The 17805-nt window shown below is 42.3% G+C and overlaps 1 protein-coding gene and 1 long non-coding RNA gene across 5 annotated transcripts in view; one reads left to right on the top strand and one right to left on the bottom strand.

Moving 5' to 3' along the window:
* The window catches only part of prickle2b (prickle homolog 2b), a 113432-nt gene extending 99143 nt beyond the window's left edge, over nucleotides 1–14289 (top strand). For 3 of the 4 annotated variants that reach the window (XM_034689635.1, XM_034689652.1, XM_034689644.1), the window contains 6 exons: nucleotides 4808–4921; nucleotides 6354–6491; nucleotides 8437–8640; nucleotides 9156–9342; nucleotides 10428–11315; nucleotides 11406–12990. In XM_034689635.1, coding sequence (XP_034545526.1) covers nucleotides 4808–4921; nucleotides 6354–6491; nucleotides 8437–8640; nucleotides 9156–9342; nucleotides 10428–11315; nucleotides 11406–12355 — 2481 coding nt within the window. In that variant the 3' untranslated portion in view covers nucleotides 12356–12990. Of the gene's footprint in view, nucleotides 1–4807; nucleotides 4922–6353; nucleotides 6492–8436; nucleotides 8641–9155; nucleotides 9343–10427; nucleotides 11316–11405 lie in introns of all 4 variants that reach the window. The other variant, XM_034689626.1, reaches the window with a different exon arrangement.
* LOC117817160 lies at nucleotides 12923–14830 on the bottom strand. Its single transcript, XR_004632098.1, has 2 exons — nucleotides 14734–14830; nucleotides 12923–13271 (listed from the first exon to the last, which is right to left on the bottom strand). It is a non-coding gene; the product is annotated as an uncharacterized LOC117817160 (long non-coding RNA).
* Nucleotides 14831–17805: the final 2975 nt, after the last annotated feature.

Genomic DNA, 17805 nt, shown 5'->3' with positions numbered 1-17805 from the left:
AGACAACTAAGCTTAGCCTGTGTAATACCAGAACACATTAAATGGTCCCATGCATGTCGGAGAAAATCCTCTTTTACAGCACTCAATTCAACCATAGGTGTGCTCATGTGGGAGGGTTTCCAGTTTTACAGGACAATAGAAGGGTTTATGAGAGCAGGTTTCATTTTGTAGATCAGCTTAGGGCAACAAATGGGTCAATACAGTGATGGCTCAGCCCCCTGTTTTCACCTCAAAGGACTGAGCACAGTTATTTTTCAATTCCCTCCAGGGTCACGGTCCTGACCCTGAAGTCAATTAGGCTCTCATCCAGAGGTGATATGGTCCTAGGAACATTAGAGCCATAAAGGGAGCTGGACTGTGCAGTGTTGCAAAAAACCCAAGATGAAACAACCTTGAAAATAATAGTTATCCAACTATTTATTAAACTAGCTTTGTCATTTTTCAAAAATATGGCACAGAGCATTTTTAAGACTCTTAAAAAATGTCCACTTATAGAAATATTGTCTTCCTAACCTTAATTCTGAGTCATTCAAGCTTTGGAAACATGTTGTGTGACCTTGTACATTGGAGCGGAAGTACTCCCGATGTGGGACTTTTCACCACCAGGCCTTCCTCCGCGTGAGGGAAAGACTGAGTGAGAATAGAGGAAGATTGTAAACACACAGCTAATCTCCAGGATCTAAACTGTGGCTTTACGTTTCCCCCCGTAGGGAGCCGGTGCTGTGTGAGTCTGCTGTTCAGCCAGCCGTGGTGTAAAGTCACCATTCTGTAACAAGAGCTCTCAAACCTTGACTGCTGTACTCAGTGAGATATATTTGAATATCATGAGGGATGTCTCAACACTTATATGAGAGTCTTCAATCCTCCTGGGTTTGCACTTCTGTCAGCAATCACTGAAATACACAGTCGATAAAAGATTATGAATTTTTATCACCAAGCACAGCCATTACATAGTGAGTTAGAGATTTTATTGAGATGCAGTGCTGCCAATATTCTCTCCCCCACTGTCTCCTCTTGCTCTCTTCTCTCCATCCTTCTCAAATAAAATTCTTGAATGTTGCCAAGATACAGCTCATCAATGCCAAGTATGTCACTCAGCAGTGGCCAGAAACAGGTTTTTTTTAGGATTTTCACCAATCATGTAGCAAGAGGCACAGTTAATGTGCAGACTCTGCTAAGCATATACCAAGATCTGATTTTCATTTGCAGTCGAACATAAAGTATGCCGCTCACATGTGGAATCATTGAATTAAGTTTAATTAAGTTCAAGGTTCTTCATGCAAACTTCATTCCATGCTCTGGACGAGGCCTGAGGTGGATACACTAACCTTCACACAACAAAGAGCCAGCCTGAAAGGGACCGTAGGCGGGTCCCACCTGTTCCTAGATGAACAATTAAATCCGTCACCTTCCGAGTTCAAGGGCTGTGAAAACTTTCAGCCCCTGACCCGATTACAGCCAGCAGTGTGGGAGATCAATGATAAAACTGTTACTGACTTGTTAGCAATGTAGCTAAAGAGATGAAATATAAAATAATTTGTAGAATTGAAGAATTATTCTAATGAGGATGAATCATACTTACTTTCTTCTGACTTATCCTCCAGCACTACATTAATTATATTTCAATCATTACTGGCTGTTACCATGTAAACACACCTCCCTAATGTGGTATTGTTATTTATAATGTGCTGGGGGCATGATTGCAAGCCATCTGAACACCTCTATTACTAAATACAACATCACAGTGACTCATTTGAGCAGGGTAATTCTGTTAACATCAAAACTGTCAGTTTAGCTTATATTTCATTTAGTCAGTGCTTCTCTGTCTCAAAATGTTCAAGCACATTAAATGTTCCTCCACAAAAAGGGCTGACTAAAGTGATAAGCTGTGAGCACTGGCAAATGTAAGCAAAGACATGAGAGGAAAAGGACAATAAATGACAAAACAGCCATTAAATCTGCTCCCTTCTCTGTAAAAACACAATCTTTCCCACCATGTTCGGCTGTAACTTCCTGTTACTTCGACTGTTTTCCCAAGAATATAAAATCTATGTCCACCAACAACATTAAAGTGGCTCATTGAGCGAATGTTAGGAGTGGTGCTTGGTGTCTTTTTCCTCTGGCTGTCTGGCAATTCACAGCAATAGAAACCAGCTGTGTGAAGTGCTCACTCTTGTCACTCAGTTGCAAAGTCCTACCATTTGCTTTAGGCTTTAAAAACACTCCTCTCAGTACAGTACGAACTCCTGCCCTGTCTTTAGCTTCATCTGCTTTCGATTACTGTTATTATCACAAGCTGCTCCTTTTGGCTCTCGCTACATCTGCGTCCATTATGGGTGTGTGTATATGAGTGTGCATTTGTGTATGTATGTGTGTGGGGTTGAGATGTTTTCCTGGGGGCGATGTGCCTTTCACCTACGGATTGTAACCCTGCTGTTGTAAGAAGCTTGTTCTGTACTTTATCATTAGCCAACACATACGTACATTTGTGTGTGTGTGTGTGTGTGATTGTGTGTGTGTGTATAGGCTGTGTGATTTATCAGTGCTTGACCACAGTCAGTCTCTTTATTGACTAACCTGAGATCCCCCTGGTGTCCTGAGCCGTGCTGCTTGACACCGATCCTGTGTCGCTTGCCAACACGGGTGTAAGCCAACAAAAGCAAAGCAGAAGGAAATAAGTTACACCTATAACCTTGGCTGAACTTTATCTTCTAAAACAACTAATGTGTCCATAAAACTGAAAGAAAATGCTTTTTGTAAATAAAATGATAACTGTATAATATAAATGTATGTTTCAGTTTCAAAAAGCTGCATGTTAAAAAAACAAAATAAGACGCAACCGATGGGTGTACACGTCATTCAAGTTAATCTGGCTTTGTATGATGGACTGTGTGTTATTGTCAAGGACAAAGCTGATGGCTTCAGTCAGTAGATCCATTCGGCAGACAGACAGATCATTAAGATTGGAGTGACCTCGTCAGCAGAGGGATCGATCATGTCGACACTCTTTCCATTCCGAGTATTCCAGTTTTCTGTTCTATTTTTTATTTATTTTTTAATCATTAATAGACAGCGCTCATCTACCGCTTTTCACCCCTCCAAGTACTCTGACCAAGCGGCAACCTCAGTGCTGAAAAATGGAGCCAATGCAGAAGTGCAAAGAGATGCATTTCTATAGTGTCCACTTAAGGCTGGCTGCAAAAGTGCCGAAATCCCCATTGGAGCCTATATCAAAATGCCTCCTGTTACAGAATAAAAAGCCTGTTAACAGCCTGATTAAAGGAATGATTTTGATCTTAATAGCTAATTTCCTCATTCATTACAATTGTACAGGGGGTAAAATGTTTTTGAATACTTGATTTGATCATATTAAGATTTATTTATTATTAGGAGTGTGGTGAATTGATAGACAGGTGAGCTTGTTGTGGCATGGCCTCATCTCCACCCCTTCGCCTGTGGTTGGATTGATTTAAAGTTAGGTTTTCAGCAAATCCAATATGGCAGCCTCATATCATATTCACCCTTTCACACAAACACACACATTCACACAGAGATAGCAGAGGTTGCTACATGAAGTACCCAACTGCCCAGCAATAAGAATCACACTCAAACACATTCACACACGAAGGCTGTGCCCTCGGGAGCTTTGCCTGAGGACACTTTGACATGTTGACTGCAGGATATGATGATCATACCTACAACCTTGCAAATAAGAGATGACCCACTCTACCACTGAGCCACAGCTGTGTCTCGTCTCCCTCGTCTTCTTTTACTGTTCCATCATCCATCTTTCTCTCACTGTATTTCCATCTCTCCATCTCTCCACTCTTTCTGTCTTTAACCTCTGTCCTCAAATCTCCCTTTAAACCCCCCCACCACATCGCATTCATATAAGGCTGCCTGACCTTTGTTATATCCCAGCCCCCCTGTTACAGTGTAATAAAAAAAGACCGCAATAAATAACACAGAGATGACAGACTCATTGTCTGCCGCTGTAAGGTAAAGAATGTCCGAGTCATTTGGAACAACCAGATTAGCATTAATCCTGCCCTGCACAAATGCCCATTCATAATGCTCTGCAGAGCATATGCACGTAAGCATGCTTACGTGCATATGCGTTCATCACTTCTTTGTCTGTGTGTATGTGTGGGTGTGCATGTGTGTACATCAGCAAGAGGATGTATTACTGCCCTGTCAAGCACAACGAGATGGAGAGGTGAGGTTCTATTAAGTCTCTGCTGGTGGGCCATAAATCAAAGTGATTTTAAGTGTGTGTGTGTGTGTGTGTGTGTGTGTGTGTGTGTGTGTGTGTGTGTGTGTGTGTGTGTGTGTGTGTGTGTGTGTCTGTGTGTCTGTGTGTCTGTGTGTCTGTGTGTCTGTGTGTGTCTGTGTGTGTCTGTGTCTGTGTGTGTCTGTGTCTGTGTGTGTCTGTGTCTGTGTGTGTCTGTGTCTTGGTATGTGTGTTTGTGCCTTGTGTGTGTGTGTTGGTTACTCCCCTGTTGTTCAGTCTTTTAATTTAGGTTTTTAAGCACTTAACCATTGTGTGTTGAAATTATTTTTAAAAATAAATTGATTTCCCGATCCAAACATTTTCAGGTTTCATCTGCCCTTTCTCATGTTTTAGATTTGTGTCTGGTCCTCAACACAATTAACAGTATCTGTTTAGGTAGCGATCAGGAGCTTGAGTAATAAAACTAACGTCTGGCTGCAGCCCAGGTGTATTTCGGGTTTGTCCACTGGTTTACATGTTTACAGGTATGTTGAAGCTCTTCATTCCTCATCTCCTCTCTGTCTCTGTCTCTCTCAGGTTCACCAGTACTACAGTTCCCTGCCCGAGGACAAGGTGCCCTACGTGAACAGCCCAGGGGAGAAATACCGCATCAAACAGCTGCTCCATCAACTCCCACCGCACGACAATGAGGTGAAAGTCCAACCTGACCCCCTCCTACACCACCACATCAATCTATCCATCCTCTTTTCTCTCCCTGTCTCCTCCTCTCCCCTCCTTCAGGGCTACAGATAAAGGGAGAGACACTCGCAGGAAAACTGAAATCTGTTTTCTTAATGAGAATAACTGAGATAGCGATGAGATAGAAGTGTGAAGCTGCTACTCAAGTTTGATTAATTACTACAATGAATCTGAAGATGTTCATATGGTTGACATAAAAAAAGTGTCATCCCCTATAAGCACCTCCATATTAGCCTGATTATCAGCCTGATTTACCTTCTTGTTTCCGCCGGTAGATGTAGGGAAGTGAAGATGATGATATGTGGGATTCTGATTGCCAAAAGGTCCATACCACATCAGTGTAACATCCACTGTGTGATTCCAGTATCCAAACCCCCTCTCTCTTCCCTCACCCCTGTCTGTCTCATTATTTTCAGCGCTCCTAAAAAAGGCCCAAATAATATTTGAGAGAAAAATGTATCTTTCTCTTTCATTTGTGTAAAAGTGCCAACTGAGGATTTTTTCTTCCACTGAGTCCACTGACTGCAACCTTTGGATCTCAATTGTGCAGCTGTTCTCTTTATGATTTTGACTGGGAGGTTAGCTAGCTTTATTTAAGGAAGATTACATTTCAGTTTTTAATATTGCCTTCTAAGCTTTGATTGATCAACTTAATCTTGACTTTGAAAACTGAAGGAAATAGAGCACACTAGATGTGAACAGTACTCATAATTCTGAAACCAGGCTCCTTATAGGATGTATTTTTAAGGATATTTGATGTACTGTTTGTTGTTCAACTTTCTGTTCCTTCTGCACAGATAGTTACACCTTATCCCAATTTCTTGGAATGAAAAATTGGGAAATAATTAGAAAAATATAGAAAAGTGACTTCCAAAATGTTCATGCTCTCTGTGAAGCCAAGCAGGGAAACCTTTGTCTAAAATTGTACATTTCAACAACGTGAATGAAGGTTAAAATCAATTCAATCACATTGTCCTGATCTATGACTTGAGTCCTTATGACTCCTTATTTCAGCAAATTTTTGGCCATTATGCCTTTATGAGAGAGATATGACTGTTTATGAAGTGGTGAACTGGGAAGAGAGAGTGAAGAATGACAATGTGACAATGCTCTGCTGGTTGGAATGATACCCAGGCTGCTTGCTTTGAGGACCAAAGCCTCTCTGAGGCACGGATTTATCTGCCAAGCCGAGCCAGCATCCCAGAAGGCACCTTGTTATAGTGGAAATAATACCTCGGTTTCACAAATGTAACAATGATATAATGATTTGAAAATCAGAGACATCAACCTTTAATTTTCTGTGGCTGCAAAGCAAATCCTTTAAAATGTGTATGGTGTTGATGTTTATGTGTGTTTGTCTATCTGTGCGTGTCTGTGTGTGTAGGTACGTTACTGTAACAGTCTAGATGACGAGGAGAAGCGAGAACTAAAGCTCTTCAGCAACCAACGGAAACGGGAGAACCTGGGCAGAGGCAACGTCCGTCCATTCCCATTGACGATGACGGGGGCAATTTGTGAACAGGTATGAAAGGAATAGCAAAAACATTTTTTTTTGTCCCCCTCCCTACAAGCAAGACATGATAGGCTGAAAGAGGTTATGAAAGTGTCCCATGGTGTCACTTCTAAATGTCATTCCTGCATCGATTCACGTGACACGTGTGAATAAAGTGTGACAAGATCAAAGGTGTGTCATGTGGCCAGCTGAATGAAAGTAATGAATCATGTGACTGACATACTGAACGGCCTGCTGGCATTCCAGCTCTTTGTTGTGATGTATGAGACGGGCCTCATGTTGACATATGAAGGGCAGTTGCTTTACTCTGAAACGAAGTTGTGGTCTTTTCACTCTCACCTCAAAGTCTTGTTCTCCAGAGGATCTTGTGTTTGTGCTGATTCATTTTCTGCTCTGCCATAACATCTGTCAGACTCAAACATTATTTTGTTTCTACCACAGCTTTATGCAACACTCAGGGAACTGCCTGTACTTAAAATGTCTCATAGTAATATCCACTCTCCAAATAATCTTTAGTGTAGGCTCTACATTTGTTCTTGTAGTGGTCTTATGGGACTGCAAAGTGCAATGGAGAGTGTTCTTTTAACAATAAACTAGCACACTTAAGCTTCCGCCAGCCATTTGTTACAGAGTGTACAACACGGTCAGTAAAATCAGAGCTGCTCTCTGTTGCGTTGCTGCCTGGGGTGTGTAGCTGCTTTAGAACTGGTGTTTCTCATTCTCTCAGCAGACGCACATCCAAAACCACGTACGTGAGGGAGCAGATTGTTGAGAGAGTGTGTATTGATTGAATTCCCAGCCCCCCCCCCCCCCTTTGGCCTCCTTGCAGCTTTAGGCTTTGTGCCAGTTAGATAACCTGATTGTGACTCTCCCTCTGCCTCCCTTTTCCCACCCCTCTAAATCTACTTTGTCTCCTCGACCTTTCCTCCTGTCTCCTCAGCGCTCGCTCTCGTTTATCTTTCAGGCTTCATACCTTTACACCTCCATGCCGATCTCAATGTCCTTTTCAACCTTACAAATATCATTCAATTTTTATTTCTTCCCTTTTATCCATCAGTGTCCTCAAGCAGCTGTCCTTACAAACACAACCTTGTGCTCTGTTTAGTCCAGTATCATGCAAAAACAGATACACTGGATCAGTGTCAGCACTGGTACTGACCTTATGAAAATGGTAAATTAAATGTACTCATAAACCATTACGTCACTTAAAACTGTGCATCTTTAGGGGTGGACTTGCAGACAATGATTAATAATTGGCGTTTTATTTGTTGTTTGAGTGTTCCTAATTTCAATTCTCAATTTATAAAGATGCACTGTTTTCCATCAGTATTTTGTGATGGTGAGCCGGTAGTTTTATCTTAATAATCCCATTATTCTTCCCTTCATATCAAATCACAACGCCTCCATAACTGGGAGTTAATTCATTAAATCCAAAATTCACCATCCCTTTTATGTCCAATCACAACAAGCAGTTTTTTTTAAAAAAGCATTACTTGCACGTTGAGGACATGACACCATATTTAATTTATGGTGCCTTATCCAATCATTTCAATAAACACTCCTCACCCACACACACTCATACTTGCATTCAAATAGTTAATTGAGCTCTATTTTGGTTACAGGGTTGGGAATAAAATAATTGACTGATACCACTCTCAAAGACATAAATATTGGGTTTCATAAACCATGATTGACGTTTCCTCGGTCAGTGTTTGACCAGTGTTACATGGCAAGAACAAGTGTCTTAACATGAGGGATATAACATACGTAAAGGACCTATCACTGGATCTATGTGCACAAGTTCAAACACACAAATTACACAGATTGGGAATCTTTGGTTAACCCACTACCTTGACACTGATATTGGTATTAGGATAGGAAAACAGTGATAGTATCTGCAATTTCTGAGCATATGTTCTAAAAAACTCCCTCCTTCTTCTTTCCAACCTCTCAGTGCGGAGGCCAGATAAATGGCGGCGACATCGCTGTTTTTGCGTCACGGGGTGGTCATGGTGTGTGTTGGCATCCAGCGTGCTTCATGTGTAGCATGTGCAACGAGCTCCTGGTGGACCTCATCTACTTTTACCAAGATGGGAAGATCTACTGTGGGCGGCACCATGCAGAGAGGCTGAAGCCACGCTGCACCGCCTGTGATGAGGTACACACCTGTCACATGCACGCACAAGCCTGCACAAACATGATCATGAGTTAGTTAAACATACTGTGACTGAAATTTCACATGCATGCTTACACACACACCAAACTGCAGTCACATGATGCTAACAGGCATACCAACACACACTCATAGTTTTACACATATATCCCACCACTCTAATGGGGTCTGCTCTCAGTATCCTGACCTCCTAACCATTAGCACTGAATGAGGACAAGGACACAGTTAGTGCTTAAAAGGCATCCTGGTGTTTTAAAAGCAGCATAATTAAAAGTAAATGCACCATCTCCCCACACACACATTAGTCTCCTACAAGAGCCAGAGACAAAGAGGATGATCTAAGAGTACTAAGCTGGAGAGCAGAGAGTGGTACATATGGAGGGGAGGAAGGGCAAGCAGAGCCTTTGTCCTGTCATTCAGCACACTCTAATAATCCAACTGAGGTTTTACCTCCAAGGACCGGTGATAAACGATACTCTCTCCTATCTTTTCTTTCTCAGATCATTCTGGCAGACGAGTGCACTGAAGCAGAGGGGCGTCACTGGCACATGAAGCACTTCTGCTGTTTTGAGTGTGAGACCGTGCTGGGGGGCCAGCGCTACATCATGAAAGAGGGACGGCCCTACTGCTGCTCCTGCTTTGAGTCCCTCTACGCAGAGTACTGCGACTCCTGCGGGGAACATATCGGTAAGCTGCACATTCACTCTGCATCTATCACAGTTAATACACAGTGCATTAATCACCAACAGGCCATCCAAAGAATACCGTAGAGAAAAAAATATAACAATGCTATACGGACACATGGAACAAAGTTGGGCTTTTTTAAGGAGGGTGAAAGAGTGACCTAATTTATATATCACAAATAGCAAACAGGAGACAAGAGCTGCAGTGGAAAAGATGTGGCCTGGCTTTCAGTAGTTTATCACTGAATGATGTCACCTGTGGTCACACATTCGAGGCAAGGGCACATAGCAGAGGGCCACAGAGCACAGAAGTATATACAGTATAAATCGTGCATCCTGAAACCAGCCTGGAGCATATGTATGTCCTAAATATATTGCTTTTCAATCTCTGAATCTGCTTTCGTTTTTTTGGAAGCATGCATCAAGTGTCAGTTAAACACAAATTCAAGAGTCACACAACTTTCAGGGTTACAGTGAAACAAACAGAAAAGAAACTGGGGTGTTTTCCAGCAGGGAAATGATCATTTTAGCACTTCCTGGCCTCCAGCCACCTCTTGTTCAAAACTCTGCGTGTGTGTACATATCTGTGCATATCCCCTGATACGTCCAGGTGTGATTTTGGCACATACTTCTCAACAAATTTGCCCTGTAATTATTTGTCAGACAGGATACAGAAAAGTATTTGGCTTACAAACACAACTGATTATTAATTGAAACCATCAGAAATCATGCTTCGACCAGCTGGCAGCCATTAGCAAATAGCTGGTTTTCATTTCCCACTGCAACAACTGCAAGCATGCTGAAAATGTAATGTGTTTATACAATGCTGGGAAAGCTCTGTAATGAGCCCCCCTCACCCTTAAGCACAGTTACTTTACAGCCTCCAGCTCTGTTTCTTTCACCCGACACTCAATTCATATTCTTCTGTTATCACATGAAACAGCATTTTTTATAAAGACAATAAGATATTTAATTTCATGCTCTTTCATAAAGACATGTTGCTTCTACTTCACTTATGCGTCTTTATCCGAGTCAAGCGCTCTAATTCAACATTAAACTCATGATTAATATGTTGTTTCTCTCCTGCAGGCATTGACCAAGGCCAGATGACGTACGACGGGCAGCATTGGCATGCCACAGAGGGCTGTTTTTGCTGTGCCCGCTGTAAACGTTCTCTGCTGGGCCGACCTTTCCTGCCCAAGCAGGGCCAAATCTTCTGCTCACGCTCCTGCAGTCTGGGGGAGGAACCGAACGGCTCCGACTCCTCTGATTCAGCCTTCCAAAGCGCTCGCTCCACCAGAGAATCCAGACGCAGCTCCAAGACTGGGAAGAGTATAGGAGGAGGGGGAGTTGGTGGGGTGCAGTCTGAGAGATTTTCAGGGGAGGTGGATCCATTGTCTTTACAAATGGATCTTCTGAGTCTGTCCAGCCAAACGCCCAGTTTGACTCGTGAGCCACCTGCTTGGCACGGCCAACAGCAAGCAGGTGACAGCTATAATTATGAATCTAAGTCTGACCCAACTGACAACCCCACCCCTCTCCAGCTCCTCAGCCAGTGCAATGTCAGGACGGCCTTTAACCCTTCCTGCTCTGGACAGAATCACCAGCAAGATCACAGGATAAAGGAGAATGGAGGTTTAAAGAGACCTCCCATCTCAGCCATGAAGGGACACTCGTTCAATGAGACGTGGTTCCAACAGCCCGCTCCAGAGGAGTACTACCCGCCCAAACTGAGGACCCAAAAGAGCTTCACTGAGGTGTCCCACTGTTCTCAGCAACACAACGGCTTCTCCTCAGACAAGCGCTCCATCAGTTTTCATGGCTTTCAGAGAGACAGAGATGTGGGGCTTCCAACACCAACCCAGGTGCCAAGAAGCAGGAACCCAATTAATGCACTTAACTTCACCGAGCAACTGACCCCTCTAGAGCAGACCCCAAGAGGATCCATGGAGTCCTTGGCCCTGTCCAATGCTACAGGTGAGTAGTAACAGCTTGGCCCTCTTAGCAAAGAGGGACTGTGTTTTTAGAACAGTAGTACTAAACCTCCCCTTTTGTTCTTGCTCACAGGGCACTCAGCAGAAGGAGGAGGAAAGCGTCAGGAGCATCTTTCTCGTTTCTCCATGCCGGACCTGAGCAAAGACTCTGGAATGAACATATCAGAGAAAAGTAACATGGGCACTCTCAACTCTTCAGAGCAATTTCGTAGCTCTGAGTCAATTCATAGTCTCACTGTTGGTCAGCCATACATGGAAATAGATCCACCAAGGTCCTCAAAGTACCAGGTGCAGTACTGCGACCCCCATGGCATGGCTGTGGGTATGGCGATGACTCATTTACCACCCGGCTTCACCTACCAGGAGGAGGATAGGGTGAGTCTGGTGAGCAGCGCCAATGCTGCTCGTTTGCCACCCATCAGTGAGCGCAGGATGGTTGGTGGAGGAGCAGGCGGGAGAGGATCAAGTATCCGGATAGATGCCCAGGATGAGACTCCCCAGAGGCGTCGGCACCACCACCACCGCTCCAGGAGATCCCGTCGATCTCGTTCTGAAAACGCTCTCAACTTGGTGGCAGAGCGGAGGGTGAGACCTCAAGAAAGACCACAGCTGCGTGTCTGTGAGGATTACGATCGATTCCCACCACCAAGGAGCGCCAGGGACCAGTTTGGAGTAGGAAGAGGAGGGGGAAGATACCAACCTCAACCCTTCAGGCAGTGTCCCAGAACCACATCAGACCTGACCCTTCAGAACCCCGGGTCCAGTCGTCGCACTGGTTTAAATCAATACTCCTGGGATGATTATGATGACGATGACTGGTGCTCCACCTGCTCATCATCTTCTGAATCTGAGGATGAAGGTTACTTTCTGGGTGAGCCGATCCCAAGACCCATCCAGCTGCGCTACCTCAGCAACCAGGAGCTGGTTCATAAGTACAACAACACAGGGATGGGAGGACCCAACCGCAGTGGGCAGTTACACACTCGCAAACGCAGAAAAAGCAAGAACTGCATTATCTCCTAACATACTGACACCTGAAACAGTTAATGACTCTTAGGCTAGTTGTGTATGCTAACATCCTCCATCTGGAACAAGAAGTAAACAAAACCCACAGTCCATTTATTCAGTATTGTTGTGTGTTGATTATCACGTAATTGAAAGTCTGTGATGAATAACAGTTGGTAAACAGTGACAAAGCAACAGTGTTTGCATGTTTGTTCAGTTTCATGTTTCAGAATATCTGCAGAGTTTTAAGGCTTACAGTTACATGCACCAGTCCCAACTTTCAACAAAAGCTTGATGTGCAATTACACTAAAACGTAACTTAATTTCCAATAAGCAAACGAGTGTGTGAGGTAGTCCATTTGGTACAGTTTCGCTTTTTCATGCAATGTGATTTAGACAAAGGATATACTGTACTATTGTATCAGTTCATATTATGTACATAAATAAATGAATTAATAATTTCACTTAAGTTAAGGAAGTCTGTGTAAATATGGTTGTAAATGAGGCCTCACATATTTTTATATTTTGTATGGATAGAATCATTTATGTATTAAATATCTATAATGTAGAGATAGACAATGGCAAAACAACTTATGCATGTTTTATTTGGCTGACCTGGTCCTGCATTTGGAATAAAGGAGTATTTCAGTGAGTACTTTGAGTGACAGACGGTTTTTCTCTACAGGGAATGGCAACATGTGTGAACAAGTGTTGCATAAAGGTGAATTATTCCCCACCAGTCACCTTCCCCATCTGTTTAATGCATACATGAATTACAATGTGATGTAGAGGTTGATTATAGAGTCACTCTCAAATGGATTGTTTTACATAGAAGCTGTCTTCATGTTCCAACAATCTGAGCTATATGGTCCTGGAAATGGTTGCAACAGAAGTTCAGGTTTATTGCATCAGCCTACGGGCCCTCGAGTTGAAACTGCTGACAGGAGAGAAGAGATTCAGTTATTCAAATCAGGTGATGCATGGTTAATAAAAATCTTTTTGCTAATCTGTGGCTCCAAAATTGAAAAAGCCTAGCAAGTTTGAATGGTTTACCATGAAATTTGTACTAATACTCTCATGGTACCTGGAGGATGAATTCTACTAATTAGGTGATTTCACAACTGTTCCTCCAGTCCCAAATAACAGGTCAACTTTTCTCTATCTCGATTATCTATAAGATTTAACAGAGTTTGGTTACATGTTTGCATTATATCATTGGTCGGAGCCCCATTACATCTGTATCTAATTATCAAAAGCAAAAGTGACACCAGGGAAAACCTGATCACTCTTATCCAATCAGTCATCCAAAAGGAGTCAATTTCACCCCTATCTGTTAACACACTATGGCAAGTTAGTTTCTGATAGTATTTCAAGTTTGTGAACATTATGGCAAAAACATAAATTTTTGTCTCAGGCTGGTCTTGAGAGTTGGAAATTTTGAATTTTGTTACTGGGCAGAGATATGAGAGCTGACTTATTAGGAGCTACTGAGCCCCAAACCATCAAGAGCAAGGTCTTGTCCTTCAATCCAAGCAATGATAGCAGAGCTGGTGAGTGCATCTCAAAGGTGTTGAGTAACTTAAACCATAAGCTGTAGTGATAATAGCAACATTGGCAAAAGCTCTGATATTTGCCTCATCTATATTCAAGATGTGTAAAGCTCCAAGAAGTAGAGCTAAATGAGGACAGAAGTCAACATGAATATTCCTGCAGACGTCCTGTCCATCGTGTCTAACTAAACCTTTAGTGGAAATGTTTAATGTGAATATACATAAAAGGAGGTTAACATTTTTAATTTCAACTTGAATTGTTTAGTTGAATGGTAATTCTTACTGTAAGGAGACTGATAAGAATATGTTGCCATGAAAGCATTCCTTACTGTGGGATCATTAGAGGGACTATTTATTTTAGCTGAAGTACTTTTTCAATCAATAAAATCATCTTAAAATCAATATTTGTGTCAAGTCGTTTATTTCTTTGGTTGTAAGCCAAGTACTAAGCAGGATATTTTATAGTGAGTCTTTCTTGGTGACTACATTATACAGTATTTTTAAGTTGGCTCTATCTATACTTTATTTAAGAACTAAATAACCTGCAGAATGAAAAGCAACTAATTTTAGAGTTAATCTGGAAGTGTTAGCATGCTAACACACTAAACATTACAAACATGGATGCTATTTATTAGCATGCTAGCATTGTCATTGTGAGCATGCCATTAATAGTCATCAAGTCAACACACAAGCATTTCCAAAATGCAGCCTCAGTTTGGCGTTGGTGTAGCTGTAGTTTCTTAGTGTTCTCTACTTAAAAAAAACAACACAACGCCTTAACCAATCCTCCTCCTGTTTACATATTGACATGTACAGACAGTAAAGCCGGCTGGGTGTTTGTCATACCGTAAATGGGATTGCCTGACGTCCATGTGGTCTGGGGATTACTACTGCTAGCCCCTCTAATCCACACACAAACACACGTTTGAAAATCAAGGTGTATAAATGCCAATCTCTTGATTAGAGGCGTGGAAAGGCTAATGCTATTGGCATGATTGGCACATTAGTATGTTTACTTTACTAACCCCAGCCTTCAAAGTTGTGTGCTCCAGTTTTCAACCAGGGACACTAGGATAACTCCCAGATGGAGAGAAACAGAGTCCTCACAGCCACGATACAACAAAACCAGCTGCATAAACATGTGAGACACAACATCACAGACCACTGATGGCCTGGTCTGTAAATGTGGACTTCCCCTTTTCTTTAGCAAGTCTCAAAACGAGCCTGCACTATGTTAGTCACATCAAATTATGATTAGTTTCACTGCAGTTATTGTGCAGTGATGAGACCATAGACTGTATATGAGACATGCAGTAAAACACACCACTGTCTGACTTCATTAATGTGGATGTTATTGTCCTTGACACAAGTCTCCCTGACATCATCATCGTAAACTTAGCCCATATTAGTTTGGGCCTTTATTAGTCCCTTGGCAGACCGTAACCAGAGTGTGGGGTGTCTTCATGTGTTTAATTAAAAGCAAATGGAGATCATACAGCAAGGGGCAACACAGATTGTAGCCATATGCTTCCTGGGCGTATCATATCTGAGGTGGTGACTGGTGGAGAGATAATCCTCAGTTTGCATGGGTGCTTCCAGTTGTGACAGTCATGCTGTCCGCCAAGCTGTCCAAGGGTGGTATCTGTTGCAACCGTCAGGGTTAACTCAATCCATCAAGTGTTTATAGTATGATGGCAATGTTGAGGACATAAAGGAGAACGCTGCTTTATCATGATAATATGGCTATAAATTACACAAAGCCCCTTTTGTAGCTACATCCTAAATAAGTGATGCATAGTTTTCCAGCATGAAACAATGGACTACTCGTGACATGTAATCTAGCCTGACAAAACTGTTACTCGTGAACTTTTAAAGTTAATTCCTGAAGTGAAGAGGCTTTGCGCCTCGAAGGAATAATTACAGCATCTTTTTTTTCTTTAATTTTTTTGACTCATGGACATTTTTTTTTCCAGAAATAACTAATCTAACATCACGCTTGGATTCAGAGAATGTAACAAAACTAATATCATAAAAAAGTTGACCAAAATGTACCATGTGTTCTGATATTGCATTAACCAGTTGAGGAATCTTGACTTTTTTTTGGTTTCTTTTCACCTCCATGCGAATCGACCATTGAATCACATTTTCCCAATCGGGTTTATTAAGGTCTGACAGAGCAGACAGTGTCTCGAGAACAGGCAGCCGTCCTTTCATTAACCCTGAGGTATGCGTCCATGTCAGATAAACAAGAAAATCAGGTGACAGAGTAAAAAATAGACAAAGGTCTTTACTGTCTGTCCATGCTTCCTTCAATATATTTTGGATAAGATGAGATTCCCCTTTGTGTGAGCTAATTGTTTATCCTGTTTAAAATAAGACATTTCCTAAATAATCAGAGTTCTCATTCAAAAACGTACCAAGTGTGCTCCTTATGTCTAGCACTATACTCTGACTAGAGTATTGAAATCCACTTCAGTTGGGATATGCACCGCTTTAATTAACAGCCACACATGTTAGGTGTCTGTGGGTGTGTTAAGGCCCAGCTGTCATGAGTCAAAGTCATTTGAGTTGTTTTGGGAGACTCTAAAAGCCATAATTACCGGTCCTTAAGAGCAGAACGGCTGCAAATTACAGCTGCACTCTGAGCAAACTAAAATAGCCTGATTCAATTATTTACAAGTGAAGAATGCCAATGGTGTGTTATCGCTCATACAACCCTGCTTGCTTTCATGGGCACGCAAGTAGAAACAATTGCTCTCACTGCACTCGTACACAGAGCTCGTGAATATGAGATGCGTGACTGAGGGCTTACCAGCAGCCTCGTCTCCTTCAGTCTCATCATGTGTGTTCAATTACCAGGGCAAGACTGCACCAGAATAATGTCAACAGATGCACAAATACAAATGCTACAGCTGCTACAGTCTGACATTTGAGGCACACTGATACAGAAACATCACTTTAAAAGGGTCACAACAGAAATATTTCAAGTACATTATCAGCAGTATGGATTTTTTTTCCTTCACAGGGCTGTGAAATCCCCATATTATGATTCTCTATCCGCATAAATCCAGGATATTTACTCTGTATAGCTCATAATCCGTATAAAAGGTCATGAGTGCGGCAGGAAATTCCCCTCCCTGATTGCTCACTCACAGACTCCCCTCTGTTCAGTCATTCAGACCCACTGTCCTGTCTAAGAGGGTCACTCCTCGACTGAAGTGGATGTGCTAACATTATGTGACAGTAACCCAGCCACCCATCTGCCACCTTCTTGTCTCCTTTTCTTCTTGTCGCTCCTCTCCCCTCAGATAATTTCCTTCTTTGCTCCTGAAAACCAGCATCCCAGACATAAAATGTCATTATATCCAACGAGTTCCCTGCTGTACCCAGACAAGCAGGTCCTAATCATCAAAAAAAAAAAAGGACAGTGAATCATTATTAAGAGGTCAAGCACTGTATTAGACTTATAGACCTTAACTAAACCCACTAATCTGAAAAAGCATTCTCATCTACTTAAGGTTGCCCTTTGACCCTCCACTGGCTTCATCCGTGACGACACTTTGTATCTGACTCCCCACTCAAATTAATCCCTGCTTTGCTGGACTTGACTTCAAAGTTTTTTTTAATCAATTAAAAACTGTAAATAATGATGACACAGACTCTGCACCATTAATTAGCTCATAATAAGTCTCTATGGGGGCTCTCATTAGGCCTGATTGTTGTTTTTCAGCCGCAGTGAGAGAAAATAATTTCTCTCCAGTGTTTGTTCTGTCTGACACGTGGCGCAGAGAAACGCTGCCAGGTTTGGTCTAATCCTCAGCCCCAACAGCCCAAGGGGGCACCTCGCCATAATGGAGGATGGCACACTGGGTACCTCCATGTTGCGCTGCCAGAGCCCTCCGTCTGCTTCTTGAAATC

Source organism: Notolabrus celidotus, chromosome 1, assembly GCF_009762535.1.
Source record: "Notolabrus celidotus isolate fNotCel1 chromosome 1, fNotCel1.pri, whole genome shotgun sequence".
Taxonomy (NCBI): Eukaryota; Metazoa; Chordata; class Actinopteri; order Labriformes; family Labridae; genus Notolabrus; species Notolabrus celidotus.
This window is presented reverse-complemented; position numbering and strand designations above follow the sequence as displayed.